Genomic DNA, 14,994 nt, shown 5'->3' on the forward strand with positions numbered 1-14,994 from the left:
AGAGCCATAGTAACTAGTTATGTCAACAAATATAAAGGTCGTTATTATATCGTAAATTGGCATGTGTAGACGCACATACTATAGTAAATTTTTTTTAAGGGGCAAATTTCAACCCTTTTATTTTTAAAAATAACTAATTACTATATTATATAGTGTACTCTGCGCATGTAACCTTACTACATGTGTTTTAACAGTTCATATTTTGACAATTTTTTGGTAAATGATGATTCTTTTATTTTTAAATAACTGGTTACTATATCATAATATGACATGCGTACAATCACATTATTTGGTCTGCGCATATAAGCGCACTACATGCCACCCGAATACATTTTAAACAGTTAAGTTTTAGGTAGTTCTGTACCAACTAAATTAAATATTAAATATAAAAAAATGGCGTAACGTCCCATATAAATTAACAATTGCGGTATGGTTACTTCAGAAGTAAACTAAATTACACTATAATATTAACACAAATATAAACAAATGACTTAAGTAATATGTAAATTTAAGAATCGCGTTACGGTTACTGTAGCCTAAATTAACACTATAATATTTTATCAAATGGCGTAACGTTCAATCTAATTTTATTTATTTATTTTTGGCATTTTGGCAATGTGGCCAAGGATTACCAATAGTGAATTAATCACTGTCCTATCAGATAGGTGGTAATCCCCCTGATACAGATGCTATTTTGTAAACCAGTTCCCCGGGGTAACCCCCTACTCTTCTCGAATGATGAACTGGGTTCAAGTGCGCACAGGTTATAACTGTGTACACTGGACCTACGGTTTATAGTCCTTATCCGAGAAGACTTGTTCCACCAGCAGAACTAGGAGCGAGTCGGCCTCGAACCCATCCTGTCTTAACCGCTCGGTTAAGGCAGGGCGCTATGACATTTTATGATACTTTACAAGTAAACAAAATAAACAAAACTATACAATATTTGCAGGAGAAAAGCATGGCTTATAATAACTCCTACCTATAGCACAACACGTGCACTAAAATACAAATCTATATATAAATTATGGTTAATTCTGACATAGGCGAGCACAATGCAAAAACTTCGGTACAAATCTCCGCCTTATCTATCTCAGATGTACCGCGAAACGTAGATTTGATAACATTAGTTTTCACATCGACGCTATTGTTCCATATTTCTATCTTAGGAAGATATTATAAAGGGTTTTATAAGAAATTTTCTGATTTCAATCAGTAAATTTTAACTCTGCGCGCGGTAGAAGTAATTTCCGGGTTCACGGTAAGGTGTTGGTTTCAACTAAGTTGGCCGTTGGTGCTTGGTGGCGATAGCCATTTTGTTTTTTTGGTTTTTTTTCGAACCGCGCGTGTGAAGGTATATAGTAGTACATAAACCCCGATAGCCGAGTTGTCGAGTAATCTGCCAAGACTTTATGTATACTGTGCGCTATCTGTGTCCCGTCAGGACCCTGGGATACTTCTGCCCATGTTGCAAGCTGTCTAAAACGTCTTTCTTCTTAGGCCATGCACTGTATCGCGGAATTATGTATTAATCATACCAATTAGAATGGTATTTATTTGAATAAGCGCCCGGAACACCTCCCCAATAAAACATCAATTAAAATAAATACCTCGCTACTCAACCCCACCCCAAATAATCTAATAAACGCCCATCCACAATATTATATTTATAACACAATTATACAATTTTTAGTAGATTTCTTCGGACTGTTATCTACAATTTACCAAGCATTTGTTATTCTTTTTTACCACTGTTCATATCTACAATAAACACTATACGTCTTAAACGCTATTAATCATCTAAGACACTTAGGTTAGTGAGTAAGTTTAATTTTACGAATATCAAAAGCATTTAAATAATGGTAACCGACCGAAATTGTCCAGGCCAGAATGTCCTTCTAAAACTGTTTATTATCATTCCGAGAACCATCGTCTACACTTCCTAGAGGGGGAGCGAGCGAAGCGAATATAGAGATATAATATCTCTATGTTATAAGTAAACTATTAAAATTAATAATATTGCAAGAGGAAAACATGGCTATATCTGAAAGACACTACTTGCATAGTACTTCATAAAGTACTTTATTACAAAATATAGAGATATATAAAATATGTCATAAGTAAACTATAATTAAATACAATTACCAGGGGGAAACATGGCTATATCTGAAAGACACTACTTGCATATAGTACTTTTTAAGTATATACAATTAACACTATTAGGCCTATTTACAGTAGGAAATGGCGTCATGTTCCATTAACTATACATAAATCGTATTTACAACAACGAGTCTACTCTGGCTTATACATTATACAAATTGAAGTCAATAACATTAGGTCTGTTGAATGCCGTATTATATATAAGCATGTTATAAGTCAATAACATTAGGTCTGTTGAATGCCGTATTATATATAAGCATTGTACCATTTCCCTTGTTGTTAGTACAGGCATTGTACTTGTTCCGTTTATCTATACAATGGCTGCATTTTTTGTGTTTCCGCAAAAAAAAAAACTGTATGGCAATATAAGCTGTATATTTTTTGTACGTTTACTCATACCATAGAAAAAAACTATGACACAGTACGACGATATGAAGTTGATGATGATGATGATGATGACGACAATGGTGATGACGATGATGGCGACAACGATGATAATGATTATGACAATGATGATTATGATGATGACAATGCGTCGCAATCGAAACGGTTAACCACTTGTTGAAACCAACTTGCAAAGGCGGCAGACGAGACCAGATTGAGTGATTCATCCAGATAGCGGCACGCCATCACATTGTGCAGAGTGTTCAAGGGTACGTTCACTCTACGCGAATCCTCAGACGTTGGTAACTTAGCATTTTTAAACATTTCTTCCACCCTGGTGTTCACAAATGATTTCATAGGCGTCAACATACTCAGATGGCTCTGATTTAATGGCAAAAACATTATGTCAATGTTCTGTTCCTTTAACACGCTGTATTGTATCGACGTTCTAAGCCAATTTTCCATAATAAAATACGTCTTTTTATTTGATATCTTTGCACCTACAGCCGACAAAAAGTTAACGTAATCAGACTTGCACAATTCACCGTATTGTATTTTGTGCAAGACAAGTCCCGTAGTAGAAGACGCTGCCACCAGCATGTGGATCATATCTGAACTTGCTACTTTGCCAGTAGATACGGATGCATAGGAAAACAAACAATCCGTAATGTACACGCAATGTTCTTTAACGCCATGGTTTTTAAACCATTTGGAGTAAAATTGAATATGTTTACGTTCTTCACTTTGTTTGGCCTTTGACACCGGGTTGTGTAAGACCAGGGCGCGTTCCAAATCATTTTTATCCAATTTGGATTGAACTTCCTTCGTGAATATTTCCGTTTCCAAGAGAAACAACTCCATGTCGGCAAGAATATTATCATTGTAGTCTTCATAGGCTTTGCATTGATCAAGATACGTCATAAATTGCCGTTGTTCAAAATGAGATGAGCGCTGTTTCTTTGGACTGACGCCGTAACCAGAAAGATGTGTTGTGTCGTCGTCTTCTAACGAGTTTCTCTTTCTATGTAAAGGTGCCACTGTGTCGTTGAATTCCATGATTGCATCCGGGTGAGTCGTCTCTGTCGTGCATTCCAGTGAGCATGTACATACTGCTGGTTGGTTCACTGACAAATCCAGCGGTGCTTCGTCGTAGCAACTCATCACAAGTCAGCGCTACTGTAAAATATTTGTATCCTAAACACTTGTTTTTAAGGCTAAAGTATCTATAACTCGTAAGAAACCCTCTTGGTTAAAAGAATTACGACATAATATGGTCCAGCACCGATAATAATGTCTGATGAATAGGACACGGAACCGCAAAATATTGTAGACTGCAGGACACACAACATTACAATTCAGAATTACATTGTTGAACTTTTTTCTTAACAACAATGCTTCACGGTTGATCTGATGTTCTTGAATATCAATTGAATGAATCGTGATTGATAATGCGTCTCGAAAATATCGGCATTCTTTTGTATTATTACAGAATGAACGCATTGGTGTGTTGTTCACAATGTTTAGGTGGCTTTTATTCTAGGGGAGCTTATTTTGTTGGTACAAAATGATACCCTATATTTAAACGCCTCTACTTTGACTAATGCAATTAATATCAAGAAGTAACACTATGTAAACAGATGGTTTAAAAAATAAATAAATAAAAATAATGTTAATTTAATATAATTAATATTAAGCCATGCCGAATCGCTGAATGTACGACTTTTGATTCCGATTGCATTTCCATACCTTCATTATCATGGAGCTGAAATTCACTCAAGGGTCTTTCACACCTGTTCCGGTCCAACGCCGGCAAATCAAATGGAACGTGAATGATATGCGCTGTGCATTGCCGCGTAAAAAAACGAAAATTGACGTTCGATTTGATTTGCCAGCACTAGTTGGCACTAGACCGGAACAGGTGTGAAAGACACGGACAGAGAGAGCCGCCAAGGCGCTTCATGATTTATCTAAAAAAAGGGGGGTATCTGATTACCGGGTTCTTCATTAGGCCTATAGTCTATTTATGTAGCTGTTGTGGAGAAGACGATTATGTGAAAGAACCAGGCGGCAATTGGTCACCAAATCAGTCATGTACTCCTACCAAGATAACCATACCTGTGTGTGTTCGGTGTTCTAAAAAAAAAATAAACAGTAAATATATTACAGTTATACTTGCACTGATTACGGGCTAGTGTTGCCCGAAAGCTCTGCTAACTTTTCTGACTGTTTTACTTATCGTTTTGATTTAGCTTTTCGCTTCTTTTTTTGTGTATCTCCATTGAGATCCACAGCATTGTCATTTTTTCAGTTATTTGCCTTTGGATTTATATATATATACTGAAACACAAATTGAAACTACACGCATTATAAATGTATTCCGATGCTTCCACTCGTCCTGAAGATTATCAAATAGTAGTGAATATAGAGGACGCTGTCACGAATTCGATGTCTCTGTAGTTTGCATAGTATTTGTACTATTTTGCTAATATCACCCCTCTCGAATATTAGTGTATTTACACATTTTGTTGGGCTAGGACATGGGCTCATGGTACGACGTTCTTTCGTAACAAATATTGATTGATCTTTTGATCATGATGTCGTATTTTATCTTTCAATAATTTATTTTCACCTCCCTGTTATAGATCTAATTGTTTTGCATCCATCGAAATATTAGCAGAAGTGTGAAACTGATTTCTTTTTTTTTATGCAAAAGAAAAAATAAACAAATACAAGAAAAAAGCCATCAATAGTTTTAGGACAAAAATCATGAAATTATAATCAAAACCATTTCAATGGCAAAACCGACCATCAATAAAATTGAACTAAATTATACAAACGAGGACGATACAATTAAATTCACAATTAAATTATAAACAACAATAAAGACATTCATTTTCTCTATTTCGGATAGTATACATCCAGGGAGTTGGTACATCCAGGGAGTTGGTACATCCAGGGAGTTGGTACATCCAGGGAGTTGGTACATCCAGGGAGTTGGTACATCCAGGGAGTTGGTACATCCAGGGAGTTGGTACATCCAGGGAGTTGGTACATCCAGGGAGTTGGTACATCCAGGGAGTTGGTACATCCAGGGAGTTGGTACATCCATATACAAAACAAAGAGAAAAAAGGAGAAAATAACAATAAATATTATAATACAATGATTGTTGTTTATCATTATATACATATTTCGTTAAGATATTATGTAAATATGACCATTGTCATACTTGGGTTAATAGGGAAAGAGTGGAAACTTTCCCTGGTTAAAATGACCTAGGCTCGACATACTGATACGATACGGGACGGGCCAGATTGCTAATTGTGCAACTTGTTTTTGTCTTTCTTTCTTCCGGACATGCAATTGTTTCTCTTTCTGCATTGTTTTTTAAGTAGGCCTACAGAACATCTAGCCTACGTGATTGAACATTGCTTTTGTAGTATTTCTCCTTCACAGACGTACACACGTCGAGTTCATTGTTATACACCTATTGAATTTGAGTTTGCTGTGTTCTTATCCATTTTATATATGACGTCATCTAAAGTGAAGCACACAATAACTCTAATGTCCAATCAAAATTGACAACGCACTTATAAGTTTTTTGTCGGTGTTGCAGAAATCACATTACATTTTATGACTTAGTGCATGCAGTGTTTAAAAGATAGCAAAACTCATCGCTGTTCGATTTTGATGAATAGGCCTAGAAGCACCTAACACACGACGAATACACCACAAATTTGCTATCGATCAATAGTTGCAAGGACTTCTTTTGTATGAGACGTAAAATCTTCTTAAGATTAACCCGGGTGGTTAAGAAAGCGAACAATAGACGGACTAATTATTTTGTTTGTTCGTTAACAAATATATCATCGGTGTAAATTCTAGCGAATATTTTGCACTCAGGGAGAGATAGACCAGACGAACTAGTACGTTATGCGAGACATCATGTACCACCAGCCTAACTCTCCTCGGATGATAACCGAAGTCAGAGACAATGATGTTTTTGCAATTTTATCGCCTAAAATTATTCGCAGACAACGTTCGATGACTAATCCTACTAACTTAGAAACAAGTACAAGTGTTCCAAATTTTCCACCGATTACGAGAACAAAAAGTGGAGTTAATGATGGCCTTCGACGAAGCATGGACGATGTAGTGGGGCAGCAGCATCAGACTAGTGAAGATTCTATTAGAAATGTATACCTTCCGCACAAACCAAAACCACCTAGGCCAGGAACGCCGACGTTTAACTCACCCTTCTTCAGACGTAAGGCACTTGCTATTAATCCACTAGAGAAAAGAGTGCTTTCAGAACCAGCCATAGGAATTTTAAGCAATAATGAGCAAAGGAACGGCCATGTTGGAACTAGAATAGGCTTACAAAGCCCACGTCTGCCGAGCAGGACCGGCTCACGGAACTCACAGTTATCAAGGGCTAAACTTCGAACGAGTATGAGTTCGTCTGTATACGAATCTATATCAAATATTTCCACTTCTGAAGAAATAGGTCTTTCGACAGAACTCATTGCAGCAGCAGGTAAACAAGGACCAAATGATATTTCTAACAGACATTACAACAGACAACAATTTTGTACAAACAGATTTGACCAAGACGATCATCAGGCGCACTTCTCTGAATTAAGCCACGATCGTATTTTTGAATCTGATGAATTAATGATGGACAAAATAACTGATTTGCCAACTAAGGATCTTGTAGATAAATGTCAAAAATGGTTGGAAGGTGTTGAACATGCGCGAGATGATGTGCAGTGCTAGATAATATTTTCGTACAAACTACCAATGGATATAATATTGTTATGATTAATTGGAATAAACTTGATGACTGCATTCATAGACCTTAAACGCACAAAATAACTTAAATCTCTGAAAATTACTGAAGTTTTGTATGCCAATGAGTTGAATTTGTATTAAACAAACAGAGTACAGAGATGTGCTAATATTGTATTTTATTAATGGTATTTGTTTTTACTATGCTGTAGGCATATGCCTACATACGGCTTAAAAGATTTAATTTTGTTTTCACTTATTTCTCCATACCAAAACAAAAAGAAAGTACAAATGAAATTTAATGAAAATAAGAGGAAACTGGCAAGAAAGCTATAGGCTATACAACTTCGAATTGGCTTTACTAAAGTAATTGAATGGGCTGACGAGTAGGCTTAATTTTGAGGTAATCTTTTTCTCCCCTTAACAATCCCTGGAACAACGTTAAATTAGGCTTATGCTCTAAAAAAAGAATCGGACTGGATAACTAAAGAGGACAAAGTTTAGCTGATAGTTTGTCAAACATTGGATATTGTACATTTTTAATATTTTCAAACGATCTGTACAAAATCGGTTTTGATTCTAAATGGCTTGGCGTTATATCAGGCCATTTTTGGTGAAATATCACAATCAACATTCAAAAAAATTAGATTGTTATGGTCTTTGAATTGCTGGAACCGGGTAGGCCCAGACGAATGTAAACTAACCACTGTCAACAATGCTGCTCAGTGGCGGATCCAGGATTTGAAAATTAGGGAAATGGTAACTAATCTTATGTCCCATTTTTTTGCATTATAATTTCAAAATGTGGATCCGCTTATGATGTTTACATTTAGGCCTAATGTTTGAATCCGGCTTGTGACAATGCAAGCACAACTTTATTGACCAAACAGCAATTCTGCTGATGCTAATCTGTTTACGTTCAATAAACCGAGTGGTTATTGCTAAAGTTTACATAACACGCAGGACCTAGGAAAAAGAGTAAATGTTTGACGACGACAAAATCATATTTACAATGTAACAGAGGTTCTTTCATAGGATAATACAGTATATCATGGACCTTACAGACATTCAATCATAAATATGCCTTATAGGCCATACGCCAACATGTCTGTACAAAATCAACCATTATAATATAGTTTGAACATAAAATAAAATGAAACCAGGTTTTTTTTATATAGAATACGGTAATAACAATCTCTCTAAAAGCTCTGTCTACATTATCAAACTTTATGTGACAAAAATGTGATGTGCCTATATATGGGAACGATGATGTCATATCACTACCATTTGGGTATATCACTACCATACAGTATCTGGGCACATCACACATTTTTTTTATATAAAAATAGTTCGACAGTTTAGACAGAGCTTTAATCAATATATGTTTTTAGAAGAGTAGCATTTAATAAAAAAGTAATTATGCCCATCTGTATAAATAATATTAAAAATGGAAGTAAACATTTTTTTCATTTTTGAATACCTGTACGTCTAATTCTGAATATCGTAAAATGGCTTTCGACCCGATTTGAAGTCAACCCGATAGCTGCAAGAAGAACGGAATTTTCCACCGTGACACCGGTTACTACAGTGAAAATCCCACGGTAGCTCGAGTTCACGCTGTTGCGTTTCACCGGTACTTAAAGATACCATACCTGCTATGTTATTTACAAAATTAATTTGGTCCGAGAACAATGATATCTGGTCGGTACGGTTTTGGACATTATAAAGTAAGTTTTGAAGTTGGTAATTAAACATGACCATTAACCACACTTTGCCACTGCGGTCCTATTTACCGATTATCGGTACTGTATCTACTTCAGTATCAGGAATATTTGGTAATACAACATCATGATACAGGCACCACAAACATGTGATGCTGTATTAGCAAATATTCCTATGATACTTCGGAAATAGATGTTATGTGGAGATACAGCATTGGGAATCGGGTATTCAAGAACAATGTATGCCTACGTTTGATTTTTGTTAGCATCGAAATATCCCTATAATACCGTGACGTCTAACCCCTTTCTTTTAACAAATTACAATGTAAAGTGAACTTTGTATGTGTTATAGGGTAATAAATATATAACTGTCAATGCCTAGGCCCCCGCATTGCAACATGACAACTAAATGCTGCACGTAAGCAAGGCATTCTTTTCTAGATAAAGTATGTTTACCTTGCTAATACCTGCACATAATTTCACAGGACTTTGAATATAATGAAAGATCAACTATTGAGGGGGGGGGGGGGGATTGTCTGTGACGTCAAAAATTGGCCTATATAAAAAAATGCACGATTCGTTAAAACAGCGATCGAACAAATGAGCTCCACAAAACACATTTTCGCTTTTAACAAATTGTTTTTATTGATTTTTATTTTCACGCCTGTAAAGCTAGAAAATTAGCTATCAAACGGTTTAATTTGTAAGAACTACTTTAATAAAGTTAAGAATTATTGAAAATGTTCACATGCGTGCATGCGTGTGTGCGCAGTGCAGTGTCGCTTTAAATGCTGACATGGAGGAATCCAGATTCAGACGCATTGGTCGAATGAGGTTTTGAAATTAGCTGCCTTATCCTTAAAATATATAGTGAATATGTGAGTTTATATCGAATCGATTCGAATTGTGGAACTTGTCATCAGAATAGATATCGCACCAAATGCATCTTGTTCATTCATGCATGAAATGCATTACTTTATGGATACCAGAGCTATATTTAGTCTGATTGGGCTCAACATTTTACCAGAGGGGGTTCTGTACTTATCATGGCTCTGTTCGTACTCTTGTCAGTGCGCCCCCTATTTTTAAAACAATGTTGGATCGTCAAACATTGTTGACGCCACCTATCAATATTCTATTCTGTACCAAAGAATTAATTTTTATGAAGTTTAATATAAATGTAGTTTCTTGTATCCTTTATTGTAGCCTATAATTAATTCTATAATAATTTTTCACGCTTCTTAGAATATAATAGTTTCTTTTATTGATGGTTAAATGCAAAATAATGTTAATGAATGAAAGTTAATTGACAAACGAAGAGGTAAGAAATCGGGTAATAAGCGGGTCTTCCAATATTTAATAATATAGGCCTACGGGCCTATCTTACATTTTAAATGGTATTTTCCCTAACAAACTATAGTAGGCATCAAAATGTCTTGCTAAGCACTTTAATAGTCCATATAGTAGGCATCAAAATGTCTTGCTAAGCACTTTAATAGTCCATATAGTAGGCATCAAAATGTCTTGCTAAGCACTTTAATAGTCCATATAGTAAGGCATCAAAATGTCTTGCTAAGCACTTTAATAAATAGTCCATAGGTATTTGTCAAAGTGAGGATCTTTCATTAAAATCCGGGTTCTAGTGATTAAAACTAAATAGACTAATTCAAAACACATATTAGGCCTATGATAAAACGTAAATCCACATCCCTAAAAAGATAGAGAAAAATTATTTACGATACGATTCTTTGTGATTGCGTGTTAAGAACCAAATAAAGACACTAGTAATATTCAATGAGAAGTTACAACCACACCCAGGGGATGTTTATTTGACTAGCCCCGGGGGACAGACGAGTTAGATCTCTAATTTGTATTGGTTCACTTAATATTGTAAGTGTTAAAAGTTCGCACGTTTAGCTCAAACTTAATGTGATCTAATAGTAAGATTTATGTACGTTGTCAAGCGGTAACGACGAATCGTAAAATACTAAGATAGGCTTTGTATGATTTTCACTATTATATTCATTATAGGCCTACATACAATAAGAATCAGTGGTTTTTTGTTCAATTTTTTTGGCGTTGCGCGTACGTACGACAGCCTCGTAGCCTGTGACTGGTCAAACGAATTGCGTTTCGCATCGTGTTTCCGTCCGTAATTATGTCAAAGTGGACAAAAAACCCACTAAATTCATTTGTGGTTGTTTGAACTTATTTTATTAACCTAAATACGGACACGATCAAGCGGTAATTTTAGACAGCAGCCGACACAATTTAAGGGGTGCAGTTCTCTTTCCCCAGAGGGCGTACCGGTAACCTATCGTTGACCCAAGCATGTGTTTACAAGTCATGTGACGACGAGTCTGCTTTTGGTTTTATACAATTTTGACTTTATTATATCCGTACCTGGTTACCACCATAGTTTATAAAACTCGTCGGCCATGATGGCCTGCTATTACAATACATAACATTATATAATGCTCGATAGTATCATTTAAGCTCTGTCTACACTATCAAACTAGTGATACGACATCATCATGTCCATATATGGGCACACTTTTTTGTCAAACTAGTTTGATAGTGTATAGACAGGGCTTAGTTAATGACACACAGCTGTTTAATACTTACAATATAGGCCTACTTTAGTCTGCCGCACCTACATTAATTTACATGAATGTAAATTATATTTAAGTATTGAGCATGATACCTCACGTTTCTACAAAAACAGTTGATAATCGATTCCGCAGGGGTATACAATCTGACATAACATCATAAACAATTGTATATATGTCATGATGACGTGTATACTTACATCACTCGTATTTATACACCCTCTTAACTTTAAAAATAAACAATGTTTTCCAGCAAGGAGTAGAGTGTTACCGTACTAAAAGGTGAACTAACTCTGGATTTTGGCAGAGAAAAACCTATGGGGAGATTAGAAAGTGAAACGCGATTTTAACATGAATTCATTACTATGTAATAATACTCATATTAATCAATCGAATTTGTCGACAAGAAAGAAAAACCTGCAATATACATTTCTATACCAAATACTCAAAATAAGAGTATATGGAATACATTTTAAAGTAGGCTAAATAATGTACTTCGAATGATCAATCCAATTTAATATATAGGCTTATTATTGTTCAACTTTCACCTTCTAAGAAAAAGTTCCTGAAGATATTGATTATAATTAGCAGTAACTGATTATAATTAGCAGTAACTGATTATAATTAGCAGTAATTGTAAAACAGTTTAACTTTTTCAGGACCTTTATGACTGTGATTTGGCATCTACAATACTATTGGTCAAGTGTTTGATACATGCACGTGACCATAGCGCGTAATAGAAGTCAGTGGAGGTAACATTTTTAATGTGCAAGGCGGAACTTCCTTTTGAATATGTTCTTTATGATTTATGATATATGGCGGTTATCATAATAATAAAACTGTACATTTATTATAGTTGAGACATTCCTTGATTTGTTTATTGTTTATTTTTCTATTCGATTGGACGGAGATGGGAGATGGGTTCAATTTAATTTTTTGGGAATTAATTTTTGCGATAATAATAATAATGTATTTGAACCGTAACTTTTAATTGGCCAATCACAAGCGATGGATTATTATAACTCCTGTAACGTTTAAGTCCTTGCGTTACGTTCTAGTAGGAACCAAGCTTAATGGGATATCAGTGGTCCTTACTGAAATGCACTCTCGCAAAATTACATTCGAACATTTAAAATTGGTATCCTAACATAGTTAATGTCTAGACATAGTCGTAGGTCAATAGGTCACGGTGGCTGCTGGTTAATCGTTCTATTATTATCCATTACCTGAATAAATTTAATAACTTTTTTAACCTAAAAAAAATGCCAACCTTTTGAAATTATGGTATGAAGGAAAAGGTTAAGGAAAACATGATGTGTAAACGTAACAATATTATTAGGCCCGATTATAAAGCGAGACGCAACGCAAGGACGTAGACGCAACGCAAGCGAGTTGACAAATAGGGTTTTGTCTTTTGTGAGGGAGCAATGCCTTCTCACGTCACGTTCGTAAAGTGCCATTTTTTTTTCCAATACGAGGACTGTATGTATCCATTAATACACAGTGCGACTTTTCTTGAAGCAATTTCAAACTGTAGATTTCATGAGCGAAGCAACATTATGGTAGGCCTACATGTTGACTTTGTACTCGACTTTGACAAAAATACTAAGTTTGGTTAAAATAAACTTTGATGGGAAAGACATTTACCGTGTAGTATTTAAACCTACTCCTGGGAAGTTGAATTTATGGAAGTTTCTATCTGATTAACCCTTTTCATTAAAAGAGTACCGCTGCTGCAATGGGAATATGCCCTGCCCCAGAATTTAACCAGGTTAAGGTCTCAACTCTTGCGCATGGCCGATTTACCGCAACAAATGTCATTAAAATATTCTTCCGCATTCCTCCACCACCGGATGACCATCTTATCTTTTTTAGTTAAAATCAAACTATTACTGGCTGGTGAGATCATTTTTGAATTTTATGTATCGATCGATTTACACAGTAATTAAATTATTAGGTAATTAAAATATTTGACCACCCTTTGTTTCGGGTTGTAGTTCTCTCATTCTCATATATCATAAAAAAATAAATAAATCGAAATTACATATTTTGAATACTAGACCTACGTTATAAAGTGTATGTTATATTATAATCAATTTTAATTTTTGATACTAGGCCTAGATTAACAAATAAAATCAAAATTATTATACAGTACATATACAGAAAAAAAGATTGATAAACAATTCAACAATAAGACGCGTACGGAGAAAAGATTTCTGCAGTACCAACAATTTCCGTCGGACAACAAACAATATTAATAAAGTGCAAGGACTCAATTGTCATGTTTCTATTTACTAAAACGATTTGTTAGTCGCAATTGGTGCATAATAATGGTGTTATAACAATATGGTTCTTTGACAGGAGATAAATCGTTTAAGCGTAGGCTCTATAGATTGTTTGTTGTCGCTATAGTAAGAAGAAGAAGTCAGAGGTATAATAAAAAGTTTTAAGAAGAAAGCGAACAAAAGCTTACGGGGGTACAGTTAGTTCTTGATGGATCTATCTGTTTACAGCGGCAAACAATGAGTTGAAGCAGAGTATCAACGTAATGATCCGAGTTACATTATCTCGGTGAGTAAATGGCCTCCATCATCATCCCCAGAAAGTAAAATACAATAATTAAAAAACGGATGGAATTATCAAACAAGTTGACAATGGTTGGATATTGATTACAAGTGAGAATTGAATCTGTTACGAGGAATCAAGTAAGCTCCATAACATAATATTCAGTCTAAACAAAAACCTTACAGGTTCAGTCTCACTTTTTAACAGCCATAAAGAAAAAATCAGAAAAACTTTATTGATTTACTGCTCGAAGTATTTTACTTTGGAAAAAAACAAGTCATAAACAGAGGAATAATTGTTTTTCTTGTCCAAAACGGTTTATTGGACAAATGTCATTTTTAACCCCATAATAAATGTTTTGGTTGTGGTTAAACTGGTGTCTATTAAACGTATGATAAATGAAAACTTTTGACATCTGTTGGGTAAATCCGGGTTGAGAATAGTGCTCGCCTTTCACCGACAAGGCACAGAAAGACATCGCGTTCAATCCTCGCAAGTAGCGCGGGACCAAAACGAAACAAAAATGACAAACCAAATTTAGGACAAGATATCTTAGTGGATTTGTGAGAATGTCTCCCAGTGTGTGTTGGTACATTCCGTGGTTATGGTTCGTTGGTCCTATCGACAGGAGCCGGATTCACCCCACCTTTGTATAGGAGATCAATGGACGATCTCGTGGCCATCACTTCAACATTCATTTACACAAAAAAAAGTTCGTTACATACAAGATGTATGTTTACGATACAATATATGTTAACGATTTATCAAA

The 14,994-nt window shown here is 35.3% G+C and overlaps 1 protein-coding gene across 1 annotated transcript; it reads right to left on the reverse strand.

Annotated features, from left to right (window-relative positions):
* Window positions 1-1,756: 1,756 nt before the first annotated feature.
* On the reverse strand, window positions 1,757-4,698 carry LOC140047499 (uncharacterized). The gene is made up of 2 exons (XM_072092541.1): window positions 4,538-4,698; window positions 1,757-3,720 (listed from the first exon to the last, which is right to left on the reverse strand). Exon 2 carries the CDS (start codon window positions 3,703-3,705, stop codon window positions 2,677-2,679), a length of 1,029 nt encoding a protein of 342 aa, XP_071948642.1. The 5' UTR covers window positions 3,706-3,720; window positions 4,538-4,698; the 3' UTR covers window positions 1,757-2,676.
* Between the last annotated feature and the right edge of the window lie 10,296 nt (window positions 4,699-14,994).

Source organism: Antedon mediterranea, chromosome 4 (genome assembly GCF_964355755.1).
Source record: "Antedon mediterranea chromosome 4, ecAntMedi1.1, whole genome shotgun sequence".
NCBI classification, from domain to species: domain Eukaryota; kingdom Metazoa; phylum Echinodermata; class Crinoidea; order Comatulida; family Antedonidae; genus Antedon; species Antedon mediterranea.